Here is a 15,608-nt window from a genome sequence, read left to right on the forward strand (position 1 = left end):
AACACCCTGAAAAGATCACTACCAGTACTACTCCACGGCCTCCAATTTCTAGAACCAGAAACTCGATAGCTCATTCCCTTTTCTCAAGAACGGAAACCACGTAACTCTCGCCATAGAAGGTGATGGCTCATCCATCAACCAATGGCTTGACTCGAACCCCTCTTCTTCAACAACATCATCCCACCTATCCTTAAGCCATGCAGTTTCCACTGGCACCTCACAAATAAAACCTCTTAAAACGAATCCCATTTCTCTTTCAAGCATACTCCCTCGAACTCATTCAAATTGGCCCTCAAGCCGCATACTCTCTCATACCTGATCTCGGTATAATCAACATAATGGCATAACTGGTAGGACCAGTAACACTACTCATCGCAGCCATGGCACTCGAACCATGTTGCTATCTCTTTGCCTGCTATAAATCATGGTACTCGAACCATGACATCACTTCCCAACCTGCTTCCAAGCATGGTACTCAAACCATACAATCCCCTCTCATCTGCCGCTGATCATGGTACTCAAACCATACAATCCCCTCTCCTCGCCACTGATCATGGTACTCAAACCATACGATCCCTCTCATCTGCTACTGATCATGGTACTCCAAACATACGATCCCTCTCATCTACTACTGATCATGGTACTCAAACCATACGATCCCTCTCATATGCTACTTAGAATCCCAGGAACTTTCCATGTATCAAGTATGGGTCCTTTGCTTCCAGTAGTACGGGTCCATACTACCTGCCACAACTACCCATACTTTCCACATAAATCATCCCAGATCTCCTAAGTAGTTGCTCAACCTCCTCACTTACAAATTCCGCCTTGTTGTCCGCTCTTCCTGCGAATACTCTCCATTATCCGCCTACTCATCTAACAAAGATCACTTCCCAGGCTCTTCCTAGGTTCCCACACCTTCCTGCCATCAGCTGCTGAAGAACTCCTAGCGATGTCAGTCGTCTACCTCCTGAATATCGTCATATTCACTTAGTAGCCGACTCCCATCACCGAGAATTCCACAAAGCACGAAGCAAGCAGCATTCGGGCATCAAATAGTCCCTTATCAACATGTATCACCACTCTAGGTTACAACTCCGCTTGCTACACTCGTAATCAAAGACGTCACCGAGCTCAAGCAACTCCACCCCTCGCGGGTATCCGACTACCTTCTCAGAAAGCTCCTCAAATGCTCATCTAGGTATCTCTCCTAGATTACTCCTCTACTCAAATCCTTCTCTAAATAGGATTCCTGCTGGATACTCATAATCCGCACATACACAAAAGCAATTCACAGATAACAGTAACTCCTAGGCTAAGGCATCACAAATCAGGCCACTCTAGCGCTAAAATATGAAATACCTAGCCTACTCTCTAGCATATATAACATTTCACATATTACTCATAACACACAATGTAAGGGTATTTTTGGGAAATCACCGCTCGGGCGCTGGCTGATTGTACACACTGCTCGTTGTCTCTTTCTCTTATAAATTCTCTTACTCATTTTTTTTGAAAACCCATTTCTTTTGAAAACCTTTTTCTCAATCCTCAGTTTGAGTCCGAACATACCCGAAGGTGAATCCGAATCTCTCAAACCAAGGCTCTGATACCAACTTGTAACACCGAAAAATTTTGAATTTATTTTATTCATTTTTATTTCATAAAAATGCACATTATTCTATATAAACACTTTTTATTTAAAAATCATCAACAAGGTTTTCAGAACATTATGAAATTCCAGGATCTATATTCATCACTCTTTTCTCTTGTGTGTGTACAATCGAGCCGCCGCCTTCCCGCGATTCTGAAGAACCTGAAACACATAACACATAACACGGTAAGCACGAAGCTTAGTAAATTCCCCCAAAATACCACATACAACACATACGCCACTCAAGGCTACAATATGACCCTCCGGTCAATGTGTCTCAACGGAACCCTCCAGTTCCGTATCATTGGACCCTCCGGTCTGGTCTGTATCGTTGGACCCTCCGGTCCGGTCTATATCGTTGGACCCTCCGGTCCGGTCTATAAACTTCACATAGCATAAATCACAAAGACATGATGCATAGCATATCACATATAACATAATACTTAATGTAAGCACATAAGACCCGCCGCTCACACATAACTACGACTCAAGGTAACGTATATTGAGAAGACTCACCTCGGGTAATTCTCGAAAAGTCTCGAACTTGAAATACCGATCTAGCCGCCGCCTAATCACATAAATAAATAACTCTAAATTAGCAGTGGCTCTCAAAGGCTAGACAAGTCTCGTACTATGCTTCCCAGAAGGGTAAAAAACCATTCTACCCCTCCCCTAGCCCAATAGTCCACTGGTTGACTAAACCCTAAAAGTCAACGGAAGTCAACGGTCCAACTTTGACCAGACTCGTCGAGTCAGGCAACGACTCGGCAAGTCCACATGCGTAATCAGATTCCTCACAAGGTCTCACTCGACTCACTGAGTCGCCCACCCAACTCGTCGGGTCTCCACTGATCACGAAACTCGGGTAAACTCGATCCGACTCGGCGAGTCTCCTCCATGACCAAACTCATTTGACCTTCTGAGGTCAGATCTACTTCACCAACTTGTAGATCTATCCTTCTAGCACCCACAAATCACGTAAAGGTCCAAACTTTATGTCCATGCATCATGATTAGAGCCATAAATGAAGAAATAGCCATCTAAATGGAAACCTAGGCTCAAACTCTCTATGTGACTGCATAAAGCTGAACATAAGGGACTCTCTGGACCTCCCATGGTCCAGATCTAAGGCTTATTCCACATTGGGACCTCAAACATTCCATAAACCTCTAAAGAGAATGGTTAAGAAACTCTAGATTCATGAAATCAACATCAAACAGGAGAAATGGTCTGATTTGTTACCTCAAAGTGAAGCTCCAGGCTTCATAACCTCAGTACATCAACCCCCTCTGGTCCCTCTTGCTAGAATCTCATCTTCTCTTTAGAAATGACACACCAAAATGCTCAAGATGGCTCTTCTTTACTCTCTAAGCTCTCAAGGATGATTTAGGGTTTCTCCAGGGTAAGGATAGCCGCAATTGAAGACCCTAAGGCTCTTTAAATAGGTCCCAAACCCGGACAATTAGGGTTTTCGTCCACAGTGCCGACTCGGCGAATCCAATGCTCGACTCGTCGAGTCCATTCATTTAAACACGTCGCCTGATCGCGCCCCTACTCGACGAGTTAATCCACCAACTCGCCGAGTCCCTTCGATTAAATCAAAATATATAAATAATATAACATACCCTAGAATCTGGATGTTACAGGACTGGACAAAATGGTCGGGCCTTTAAATGAGACCATGTAAAGGTTGGGCCCAATTTGGAAAATTGGGTCATATGTTGGGCTTTGATCCATAGTTTGACTTTTAGGCCTTTGGATTGGGCCTTGGTTTGAATAAAGCTAAGTTAGGGTAAAGTAGTCTTTTACCCTAAGTATGGAGTTGTGGTTATGCATTAGGAACCACCTATTAATTGGGTATTGTTTGATGTTGACAGTTCGGAAACCTGTCAACCAGCATTGGGGTTTTATATGTGGGGCTTCAGTAGTGCCAGGTGAGTCTCCTCACCATACCAATGGGTCTAAGGCACCAATGTCGGCCCATTTTATGATATGTGATACATTAGTTGAAGTTGTATTATGTGGCATGTTAGCTGGTTATGTGATAGGGAGTATGCTAGTGATTATGCGGTATGCTAATTGATTTTGTGGTACGTGATATGCTAGTTGTCTTTGTGATACTTGCATGGAAGACCTCGGGGGGTTCCCGGGGTACTTAGGTGTAAGACCTTGGAGGGTTTCCTTGTCATCCTAGGTCAAGACCTCGGGGGGTTCCCAAGGCACTTAGGTGTAAGACCTTGGAGGGTTTCCTTGGCATCCTAGGTCAAAGACCTCGGGGGGTTCTCGAGGCATTAGGCTAAGACCATGTCGGGGTTCCCATGGCACCCGGTGTAAGACCCTAAAGGGTTTCCAAGTCTTCCCTATATGTTTATATGCATGGCTGGTGTAGTTGATATGATTTACGTGAGTATGTGAATAAGACATTGGAGGGTTTTCATGGCATCTTTATATGTATATATACATGCTTATGCAATTGTTACGGTTTATGTAGTTGTTATAGCTGATATGGACTATATGGTTATGTGGATTGTGTGGGGTATGTTCTGGGGAACTCACTAAGCTTCGTGCTTACAGTTTTGTTTATTGTTTCAGATATCATCGGTTTGGAAAAGAAGGGACCGGTATGATCGCAATGCACACACCCATGTTTTCCGCATTCAATGATTTTGGGATGGACTCTGATAAATATTTTACTTAATGATGATTTGGAATAAATTGTATCAACGTTTTAGCTATATTAAAAATGAAATTTTTACCCTTGATTTTTGGGTCGTTACAAATCTCGTTCTTGAACTGTTGAAGAGTGAAAGAAAGGTTGTTTGATTCGGTGATTCCTGAACAGCTGAAATAGCTTATGCCTTATGTTCTTCTTCGTTATCCATTCTTGGCTTCTCTAAAGACTCTGATGATTCAAGGTATCTTCTCGTATCTATCAGGGTTAATTGCAAATTTTTCTATTATTCGTTTCTGTTTTCACTTTATGCCTTCTATTCTCGATTTTTATCTCTTTGATTTTTGATTTTTGATTTTTGATTTTTGAGTTAGTGTTTCCACTCTTTTTTTTTTTTGCGTTGTTGGTATCCTTAGGAATATCATAGAACGTTAAAGGTTTCTAGCATCATTACAAGGTATAACAACTTACATGATACCTAAAAATGTTTTCACTTGATACCATAATTTGTTTACATCTTGTGTTTTTATGAATTTGTGTTTACTGAATTGACTGTAACTAATATAATCCTGCAAGTTTGAGTTCTCATTTTAACTAAAAACCGCAAGTTTAAACTAATAAATAAATAAAAGACAATCTTCACTTTTATATTTTTTTCTATTACAGAATATAGAATCAAGGTTGGACCGAATTCGAGTTTTTCAATTTTGAGCTTTCCATTATATATCATCTATTCTCAAGGCAACGGGTATTTCTATTAATCCATAATCCATTCCTTCAAGTTTATAGTTTGTTCATTTGTAGGTGTGTCGGTGACTATTCATTGTTTTAATTAATCAAATAACTAATAATCATGTCTAAGAGAAAATATGAGTCAGCAGGATGGATTGACTTACAGACTAGATTAAGTATAGTAAAGGCTAAAGGACCCCAAAATTTTGGTTCGCTTAGAGCCCCTAAATTGTTTGAGCTGCCCCTGTTAACGGTGGTAAGCTAACAAAAAGATATCAAAGTGATATAATATTTCAGTTCTCCTTCTCCCTTATCCCTTTACAGCTTTACCATTACCGAAATTTATCTGTGTTTTTCCAAGATTGCTCCTTTGGATTGATTGCTTAAGTTTGAACCTGCTTGGTTGCTTCCCTGCATCTGGTTTTATTGGTTTTGTTATTATTAATTTCTGATTTTGTGTTTTGTTTTGTGATTATTTAATGTTTTTGTTATTACTAATTTCTGTTTTGCTTTTCATTTTTCAGATTTAGAACAGTGGTGACTTTGTATAAAAAGTCAAGAGAAATAATATCTATTACCAAAGTTACATTCTTAAAAGGTGTCATTTTGTGTGTGCTATTGGTTTATTTTGGGGTCTCATTTCGTATTATGTAAAATGTGAATCATGGTTGATAAGTTGGGTTATTTGGGTAGCAAACTCTCATTATATATGGGCTGCTACAACATATATTTCCATATTTCATTAAGGATGGGATCCATACACATCTCTATTTCAAGTCATGATTTGTCCAAAGTTCCTAAACAAGTCTCATCTTCCAAAATGTTTTTTGACTTTATTGTTAATTAGTGTTTTAGCTCATTGGTGATTATAGGTGTACTTTTCTCTCTATATCTTTGGGTGTATAGTATGTGCTTTGGTAATATATTATTCAACCAAACTTTGATAAAAACATGAGAATAAAATCTTTGTCCGATATTTTTCTTTCTTAAAACGTTCCACTTTTACAACCATTTTTCTCTCGTTACTTTATAATTGCAAAACCGGATCAAATTATGCAATGCATAGAAACAAATCACATAAATTATATAAATTTTCTTACCTAAGAAGAAAATAAGGATCGAAACGATCCCACCCAGCTTCATCCCCGGTCAACTCACCGGTCAAACAACCAGCAGATTCACCCGATGATTCCTCATATAATCTAACAACCGATAAAAACAAGTTATGAATGAGAGGGTTACCAAGGAACGGTTTAACTGCATCTCCAAGATCAACCATTTCTGACAAACTGAAACCGGAACCGGAATCGGAATTGGAATTGGAATCGGAATCGGAACCAATGCTGTTTGACTTTGACTTGAAAATACACCGTGACAAAGCGTAAACACCAAGAAGATTTGAATAAACCGGCAAAAACGCATCTTTATGGTTACCCAAACCGCCAATCCACTTCACCGCCTGCTTCCCGCCAAGGTCGCCGGAAACCACCATAAACCGCTGCAAGAATCTCCTCCGCCACCCGTACAACAAATCCAAACCTCCAGACACCGGAAGCTTCTCCAAATGCAAACAACAAATCTGACAAATAAGCAACTTCTCTTCATGATGATTATCAATCTCCTTATCAAAAACACGTCTCACAAGATCCCCACGTGACACAACATTGTCTGAACCACTTAACACCCAATCACAAAGGTAGTCAAAGTAGTCAACCCATTGACCAAAAACCGAAGTCAAATACTCAAAACTTGAGATTATCACTTTATCAACTTGGCTCGGGATTCCGTATGTTTCCTTTGTGAAACACTTTTGAACATCGGTTGCCAGTTTGCTTCTAAGAGAAACATCCTCGTCTTCTAGAAGCTTTATAGACACAGACCACAAATCAAGTGTTCTAGAAGCATACATGTTAATAATGGAAGTGTTTAGATCCCGATCAAAGTCAACATGTTGACCAATGAAGTCAACCGTTTGAAGTAACCCAGATGCGATTATCGATTCGGAAACCGCTTTCCGGATGTTAACAGGCTCTGACGCGTTTGAATGTAGTTTGACCAGGTCAACATAGTAGCTGATGCTATCATACACTTCATGGTTATTCTTCATGAACATGTTAGCAAACTGCTTTACACAAACTGCCATACAACATAGAATCGTTTCGCGAGTCTTCATGTGTCGGGTGAGTTTGTATAATGAAACTAGTATCTCCCAGAAGCGGAGTACGGAATCGGAATCGGTGATTCCCGAGAATCTTGATTCCGGAGATGATTTGTGGAAAGCGAAGAGTATTTTTAAAATGTAGTAAACGCATTTGTGATTCCTTTCTAAAGACAAAAGATTCACCATTTCCGTATGGAGATGGAGATTCATCCACTCAATCAAGACTCCGGATCCGGAATTGGATTCCGAGGTTTTAAGAAATAGAAGAAGCCATTTGAACGTTGCGATTCGAACTTCATAAGATGGATCGGAAAAACACCGGATTAATCGATCTTGAATCTGTGATTCTTGTCGGATCGAATTAAAATACGAAGTGGCAGCTTGTTTTCGGCATTCGGATATTGTTGGATCGAAATAAGGTAATCCAAAAGAAGCTTCCATATCCAAGCTTCTAGAAGATAAATCCGAAAGAAGATCGCGAATTTTGCCAAAGCTTTTGCTTCCATCGCACGTTTTCGCAATACTTAGCATGACATCAAGAACCCGTAAGAAACTCGTAACAATCGTCGGGCAGGTCGGGTGGGTTTCCGGGCAGGCGATGGAAGAACGTGTGACGAGGGTTTCAACTAACTCATCTAAAATCTGATCTTTTCTCTCGGAATCTATTAAGTTTCTGCAATTGATATCGAGAAGAGAGATTAGTTGTAGGAGTAAGCCGTGAGTTGTGTTCGAAGAAATGGGATTTGTTTTTGTTGTGGAAGGTGGTAGGTCGTTGACTGTGTTGACCAAAATGAGGGGGAGTTTTTCGTTTGAGATTAAACCGGTTAAAGCGCGTGAAGCAAGGACACGGACTCGAAGGTTGCTTTGAGTGGAGCATTTTCTGATGAAGGGGGTGAATAAAAAGGGGTCCAATTCGTCTCCTGATTCACTTGCAATTGTTGAAGGCTTGAGCCGGGATAAGAGAATTAGCATGGGACATAGGCTTGGGTGCACGGCTTGAGCCAGGTCACGTGAGCCGGTGGTTAGCAGCTCAGTGGCGATTTTTAGTTCGCTGTATAAGAATGGATGCAATGACGGGTACCTTCACACACACAAAAAAAAAAATATATATAAATAATTTTTTTAGTGAATTACGAAAATGGTCTGACAATTTTTTACTGGGTTTATTTAGTCATTAATTGATTCTGGTCCACGTGTCGTTTATTTTAACGACCCTTTTGTTAAATTTGTAAAATCACCGTTTTGTCCTTAAAAATCCTATACATATATATATTTCGAGGTTTTCCATTTTTTTTACCTAAAATTTATCAGAATTGATGATTTTGATTAATCCAACCTAAATGACATCATATTCAAAATAATCAATTTTGATAAATCTTCATTATCGAAACACCAGAAACTTTTCGAATATAAATGAGTTAATCTAAAAAAAAATTAAAAAAATAAATAAAATAAAATAAAAACAAAACCTTACATTATGTGTTTTTCCAAATTAAAGCTCAAATTTATTTTTGCCTGAAAAAAAAAAGTTGTATTTTTTCATTTTTTCCAAAAAGAAAAACCGTCAACTTTGTATTTTTTTCCGAAAAAAACCTTCAACCTTCTAAATGCTTCCAAATAAACCCTCAACTTTTTTAGTTTTTCTCGAAAAAAAAACTTACACTTCACAACTTTTTTGGCAAAAAATAACTAAAAGGGCCAAATCAGAAAAAAAAAATACAAGGTTTTTTTAAGCAAAAAATAAATTCTAGGTTTAATCCAGAAAAAATACAAAAAATAAGGTTTTTTGTAGATTAATTTAGGGTGTACATAACTAAAATATAACAAACATAATTAAAATCATAAAATACTCGGTGGAAGAATAAAAATAACAATAAGAATGGCATTTCATGGGTGTAACAAAGGGTAAAATGGTAAAATATTAAAGTACCTGTGGAAAAATTCAAGGCCAGTCAACGCGCGTCTAGCAGATTCACGTTTTTGCACATTAAGGAATCCAATCATTCGACGAACTAAAGCTGTATACGCAAGACACGCGCTGTTTCTAACTTCCCAATAATTCGAAGAAAACGAACGTATACAAATAATCATAGCCTCAGCGGAAAACCCAGAAGTATCAGTCGCAAGATTCGTATCATTAAACGCTGCTTTAAGAACATTGAACGCATGTACTGTTGGAATCACGCCTTCGTCTCGGATCTTTGGGTCGGATTTGGATCCGGATCCAGATCCAGATCCGTTTTGATTGGTTATGGATTTGTTGGATAGATCGATTAGCCAACGTAAAGCGCGTGGGAGGAGTCGTTTTGGTGTGCCTTCGGGTTCTGAGAGGAAAAAGGCGATGAATGCAGCGGGAATTCCCGCACTTCTTCTTAGTAAGTCGTCTACTGTTTGTTCTTTGGCTATTGTTCTTTCCATTAGTTGTTCCATCCATGATTCTGGTAATTTGCTAAGTCTGGAATGTGAAGATGGAATTAATTAGAACGATGGAATTAGGGAAGGAATGGAATGATGTGTAAAGGAATATGATTCCTTCTATGATGGAATGAAGGAGGTGGGGGAATGGATCGGTGAATTTCATTATCATGTTTGGTTTGTTAAAGGAATGGAATGAGTCAATTCATGTTTGTTATGTACAATAGAAAAGCGAATAAATGAATACAGAAAAAAAAAAAAAAAAAAAAATGTATATATATGATTTATAAAGGATTAATCTTATAAAACACCTTTTATTTATGTGTTCTTTTTCTGGATTAAACCACAACTTTATATTTTTTTCTGAAAAAGAACCTTGATTTTTTTTCATTTTTTTCAATCTGGCCCTTTTACTTTTTTTTTTCGGGTTTTTATGCAGAAAAGTCACATTATTTTGGAAAAAAAATTTGATAGTGTAAATGTATTTTTTTTTTAACACAAAAGTCTTTCATTTCCTGTTTTTTTTTTTTAAAAAAAAACTTTTTTATTAATTTTGGCAAAATGTTAAATAATGAGCACTTTTATGTTCAAAAAAAAATTAGAACATTATTAAAAAAATTCCCCAATAATGGGACTTTTCTGCATAAAACCTTTTTTTTTCAAAAGCTCTTGTAAAATGTGAGGGTTTTAATCGGAAAAAAACTAAAAAAAGTTGAGGGTTTTTTCATAAACAGTTCGAAGGTTGAGAGTTTTTTTTCGGAAAAAAAAAAAAAAAGACAAATTTGAGGGTTTTATTCGGGAAAAATGAAAAAATACAAAGTCTTTTTCAGGAAAAAAACAAATAAAGTTGAGGTTTAATCCGGAAAAAACACAAAATATAAGGTCTTTTATAAGATTAAACCTTTTATAAAAACAAAACTTTATTCAAAAATGCATATAAACGTATTTCATGTTACTTGAAATGTATATACTATACTTATTTAAAGTTGTCAATAAAAATTATTTATCACTTCGAAAAAACTGTTGACAAAAAAAGTTGAATAAAATTAAATACCATGAAATCTTGAAATGGGAAAATTATAATTAACAAATATTTTTGGTTATGTATAGCAAAAAATAACAAAAAGTAATTTATACTAGTAATAACATATAATTCCATTCCATCAAGGAATGAAAAGAAAACAACAATACTCCTCCATGGAAAGGAATCATATTCCATTAAGAATCCTCCATTCCATTCCATTCTATCCAAAACAAACAGATACAATAATTCCAAAAACATACCTTGGATTATCTGAGCAAAGTAATCGATTGCATAAAGCAGTAAAACCTGCCCTTGTTTTATCAATCGCACCATTATGCTTCATTTTCATTAGAACTTCCAAAAAGTGATTCCCAATAGTCTCTAACTGATTGAAATCCAACACAACATCATCCGAATCCTTTGATATATCTGATGTAGGCAAAGGAATTTTCCTTATAATAGTTCCCAAAAGAAGACTCACCTGAGAATCACATAACAAACAACTTCATTAAAACTGATTACATGATATTAAATACGGAAAATAGTATAAAAGTCACTATGTTCGCACCAAAATTTATAATGACACCTTTTTTTTTCTCAAATTTGACATTGTGTTTTTTCCAATTTTTTACAATTCTGACCATTTTACGGCCTACTGACATGGCATGATGATGTGGGACGTGTTAAATTTGAATTTTTTTTCCATAAAAGACACTAAGTTTTCACTTGTTTCGACTTTCACACTAAGTTTTAATTTTTCTTTTTCAATCTTGACACTATTTTTTTGTTCCAAATCGAACATCATTTTCTTCCAATTTTCTTTAATGTAAAAAAACCTTGTAATTATACAAACATGTGGTTTTTAAATGAAAATATATATATATATATATATATATATATATATATATATATATATATATATATATATATATATATATTTACACGCTTTAAAATGTAATAAAAAATATTTATACGGCTTCAAATGGAAAATGGTCAACATTGAACAAAATTTTAAAAAAAAAAAAAACGAGGTTCAATGTAGAGAACAAAAAAATAGAGTGTCAAAATTGAAACAAGAATTAAAACTGTGTTAAAATTGAAAAAAGTGAAAACTGAGTGTCTTTTGTGGAAAAAAAAATCAATTTTAACTCGTCATCATGCCACGTCATCAAAACCACATATCATCATGCCACGTCGGCAGACAACCGAGTTGACCCGGTAAAATGGTCAGAATTGTAACAAAATGGAAAACACAATGTCAAATTTGAGACCAAAAAAACACACACACACGGTGGCAAATTAGAACTTTGGTGTGAAATTAGTGACTTTTGTGCTATTTTCCCTATTAAATAACAAGTTTTAGATAATGAATACTTGAGTATTGAGTATTGAGTACCTCTTTCATTGCAAGCCAACAACCAACCATAACAACTTGATCAGAAGGTCCAACATCCTGCACCAATTTTGACCCATTCGTTTCTTTTTCAGCATCCACATCAGCATCCACGTCAGCATTACCTTCCCCCCACATGTAAGAATCATCATCAACATCCACAAGGTCATCCTCATCCATGTCATCAGGTATATGCCACGCATCAGCCGAAACCACAGAAAGAGCCATTGAAGTAATTCTCATAATCAACTCAAGAAGCTTCTCAAACGCACACTTCATTCCAGAAACATTATCACAACTCCAATCAAGCTCCTCAAAACCATAACGAAGTGTTAGCAAAATCCCATGAACAAAACTGTTCTTACACGCATCAGAAAGATCATGTTCTCCCATTTCAACAGCTGATTGCAACCAATCAATAAGACATGTCACATATTCCACAACAGGAGAATTGGAACAAGTTTTTGAATCATTATCATCAGAAGAAGAAGAAGAAGATGAGAAAACAACATTAGAAGATGTGTTCACAATCCATCCGAGGTCCAAAACGTATTTTCTAAAGATAAGTCTCATTGTTAATGATCCAGCATCACTTTCTCTAACACGAGGACTATAAACTAACTTCTTAGCCCAGATAATTACATCTTTGACTTTTTCTGTGGTCAAAATTCCAGGAAGTGGAGTTGGAAAATTGAGAAGAATGCGAAAGGAATTCTCTCTTAATCGATCCCAGCTGTCAACAATTGATCCCACTAGCAGTAAAGTTGATTCGGGTGATGTGAATTTCGCATCATATGGAGTTATGGTTTCAGAAGGGTATTTTTGTAAAATCGGCCAAGTGTTGTTCATTATGAGGATAAGTTCCATTGCCATTATTTTCCTCTCGTATGGAGCTGAAGGGTAGCATGAGAAGAACAAGAAGGTGCTCAACCACTTCATGAAATGGAAAAGTTCTTCTGCTTTTTTGAAATTGGAATCTTTTTCTTCTTTATAAAGAATGTTCCCATTGTTAGGTTTCCATGTTCCTTGTTTGATTTGTCTCTCTAATGCAGTTTTAACACGTGAAAAGAATTTTCTAAACAAACTTGTTAACTTCATTTGAAAAGATGTTGAGGAGCATCTCATGTTTAATGGCATTGCTTCTTTCATCATGCTTAGCTCTAAAGAAGATGGAAGACTTGCTGTTTTAGGGTTTAAAAACAGGGATTCCACTGCATCTGTTCGAAGAGACTCATCAACATGAGTTAAAGCCAAGGTTAGCCAGTTCACAAGGACTTTGACCTTTATACCCTTTACACAGACAAGGGCGTATTCGTAATCTGTATTTGTTTCAGAACTCTCGAATCTATCGATATCTCCTTCTATCAAAGCAAGAGAACGTGAAACTTTGAGAAGTGAAACAAGAACAGCTACCTTTTGTTCAACTGTGAGATTCAGATTCATGTTTGAATCTGTAAAAGAGAGTAAAGTCTCTTCTTCTCCAATAGATATAAAAGAAAGCATTGAAAATATACTATCAACATCCACTTCAAGAATCACTGGAAACGCGTATGTGTTTAAATTTGACCTTAGCTTTGAGTTTCCAGAAGCAAGCCCGTGTAAAAACGGAGGCAAAAGGGCGTTTCGGTAATTTCTAGACCCGATTTCCACTCCATCACTACTCCAAAACTCATCACGCAAAGATTCAAGAAAACATTTCAAGAAAGTGGTGGAAGCACAACATACATCATCATCAACATATGCCCATGCAGTTTCAAACATCATATCAGGATTCATTTCTAAAATCGTTTTTGCTCCAAGTCTTTTTGTAAGAGAAGCTAATGGGACATATCTACCCTTACAACGTCCACCCATTCGAAGAAGATTGGAAGCAATTTTTCTTAAGAACAATTGGATTTTATCTTTTCCATTTGTTGAAGGGAGACTGGATTGTATGTCTAGATAGATATCAAAAATCAAATGAACTTGTTTCACAGTTTGGCTTAATGGATCTTCAAGATTGTTCCATATAATTCTTAATACACGGGCACCTATGTCATCTGAAATGGGATTATGATTCTTTGCATCATCAATGTAAGTGGTTTGTATCAGGGTTTTTATCTGTTGCAGACAAATCTGCATCACTGTTAATGCATGAAAATTGAAGTGGCTATCGGTTGGATTCTCACAATATTTGCACAACTCAGGTAAGATGCCATTGTAAAGTATCGTTTCACAATCTTTAGAACCACATTCAAAAGGAGTATCGAGTAATGTTCTAGGGATTGAAGTTAGGATTCCTCTAATCAAACAGAGCCTACTGAGAAGAGAGAAACTCTGAATTTCTGAAAACAGATTCCCTTTGTATGGAATCTTCATGACAACAGTTTGAAATGAGTTACTGGGAGTTAAAGAATGATGAAAGATACCTTCCATAAGTGCCAATCCAAGTTCTTCAGGACAGAGACACACTTGTAGGGCTGCACAAAAGCTCACTCCTGCAGCCACGAAGCAATCCCTTGAAAACGCTTCAGATTTCAAAATACTTAAAATGGTGGTGAGGATCGTCTCCATGATATTGGAATCATGTAATCCAATCAAACTGGTGAATTTTGAAGGACATCGCTGAAGCAAGTAATAGATACAAGATAAAGCTTCTTGGCATTGTTCCATAACGATTGGTGATGGCCTACACCAATCATTAGTCTCTAAAACGACACTTTTCAAACTGGAAACCACATCTAAACTCATCAGAATCGCACATTCTTCAACAACTTCCACTAGATACCCAAGTTTTGGGGAGCTCATCATCGACAGACCTACACGTGAAACACAAAATCTCTTCCTTTTTTCATTTCCATTCCCATTCAAATCTGCATACTCTTCGCATAGAGATCGAAAGCAATCACCGATTACAGACTGGAAATCTCTAGTTTTCGCAAGAACAGAAACTAGAGTTCTGTGTAATGGTACAGAGTTTTCGAGGAACAGGATCTCGAGGTAGAATCTGGACGCTTGAGAAACAACGATTTCATTGCTGATTTTAAGTAGCTCTGTGAAAGCAGAGGCGAGTTTTTTAGCGTGACTGAGTTGTGCGTAGGTTGAGTTGAGAGAAACGAGTTCATTGAGCTGTGAGTAGAACACACGAGTGGATGCATCATGGTCTTGAGATACAGACAAGTTAATGAAGTCGTTGAGACTTTGCTTGTAGTATTGAGGAAAGACGATTGCGCTGTAAGTGTAGCGATGACGATGCTGTAAAGCTCGCCATTTCGCAGACATGGTAGAGTCACTTGAAGTAAGTATAGGAGGCTTAGGGTTTAAGGTGATACTGATGGAAACGTCAACAATGGCAACCTGCAAGTGCGAAAGTTCCGGCAGGCTTAGCGCAGCCTTCTTTCTCTCTCCCTGCGGCGGCGAGAGGGAAGGAGAGGCGAGCTTGATTTTGCAAAGAAGGATACGGCGGGTTTTCAGAGATTTTAGGGTAATTTATGCTTTATTTGAGGCACCAACATAAATTTATTGAAATGTTCATAAAAGAACCAACATTTCAAAATTTTAAGTTATAAGATTGGAATA

General features: G+C 37.3%; 1 protein-coding gene across 1 annotated transcript; it reads right to left on the reverse strand.

Moving 5' to 3' along the window:
- Positions 1-6,009: 6,009 nt before the first annotated feature.
- Positions 6,010-15,311, reverse strand: LOC111885288 (uncharacterized). The gene is made up of 4 exons (XM_023881553.3): positions 12,054-15,311; positions 10,918-11,138; positions 9,149-9,673; positions 6,010-8,299 (listed from the first exon to the last, which is right to left on the reverse strand). The coding sequence occupies exons 1-4, from the start codon at positions 15,309-15,311 to the stop codon at positions 6,154-6,156; spliced, it is 6,150 nt and encodes a 2,049-aa protein (XP_023737321.1). The 3' UTR covers positions 6,010-6,153.
- Positions 15,312-15,608: the final 297 nt, after the last annotated feature.

This window comes from Lactuca sativa, chromosome 3, assembly GCF_002870075.4.
Source record: "Lactuca sativa cultivar Salinas chromosome 3, Lsat_Salinas_v11, whole genome shotgun sequence".
Taxonomy (NCBI): domain Eukaryota; kingdom Viridiplantae; phylum Streptophyta; class Magnoliopsida; order Asterales; family Asteraceae; genus Lactuca; species Lactuca sativa.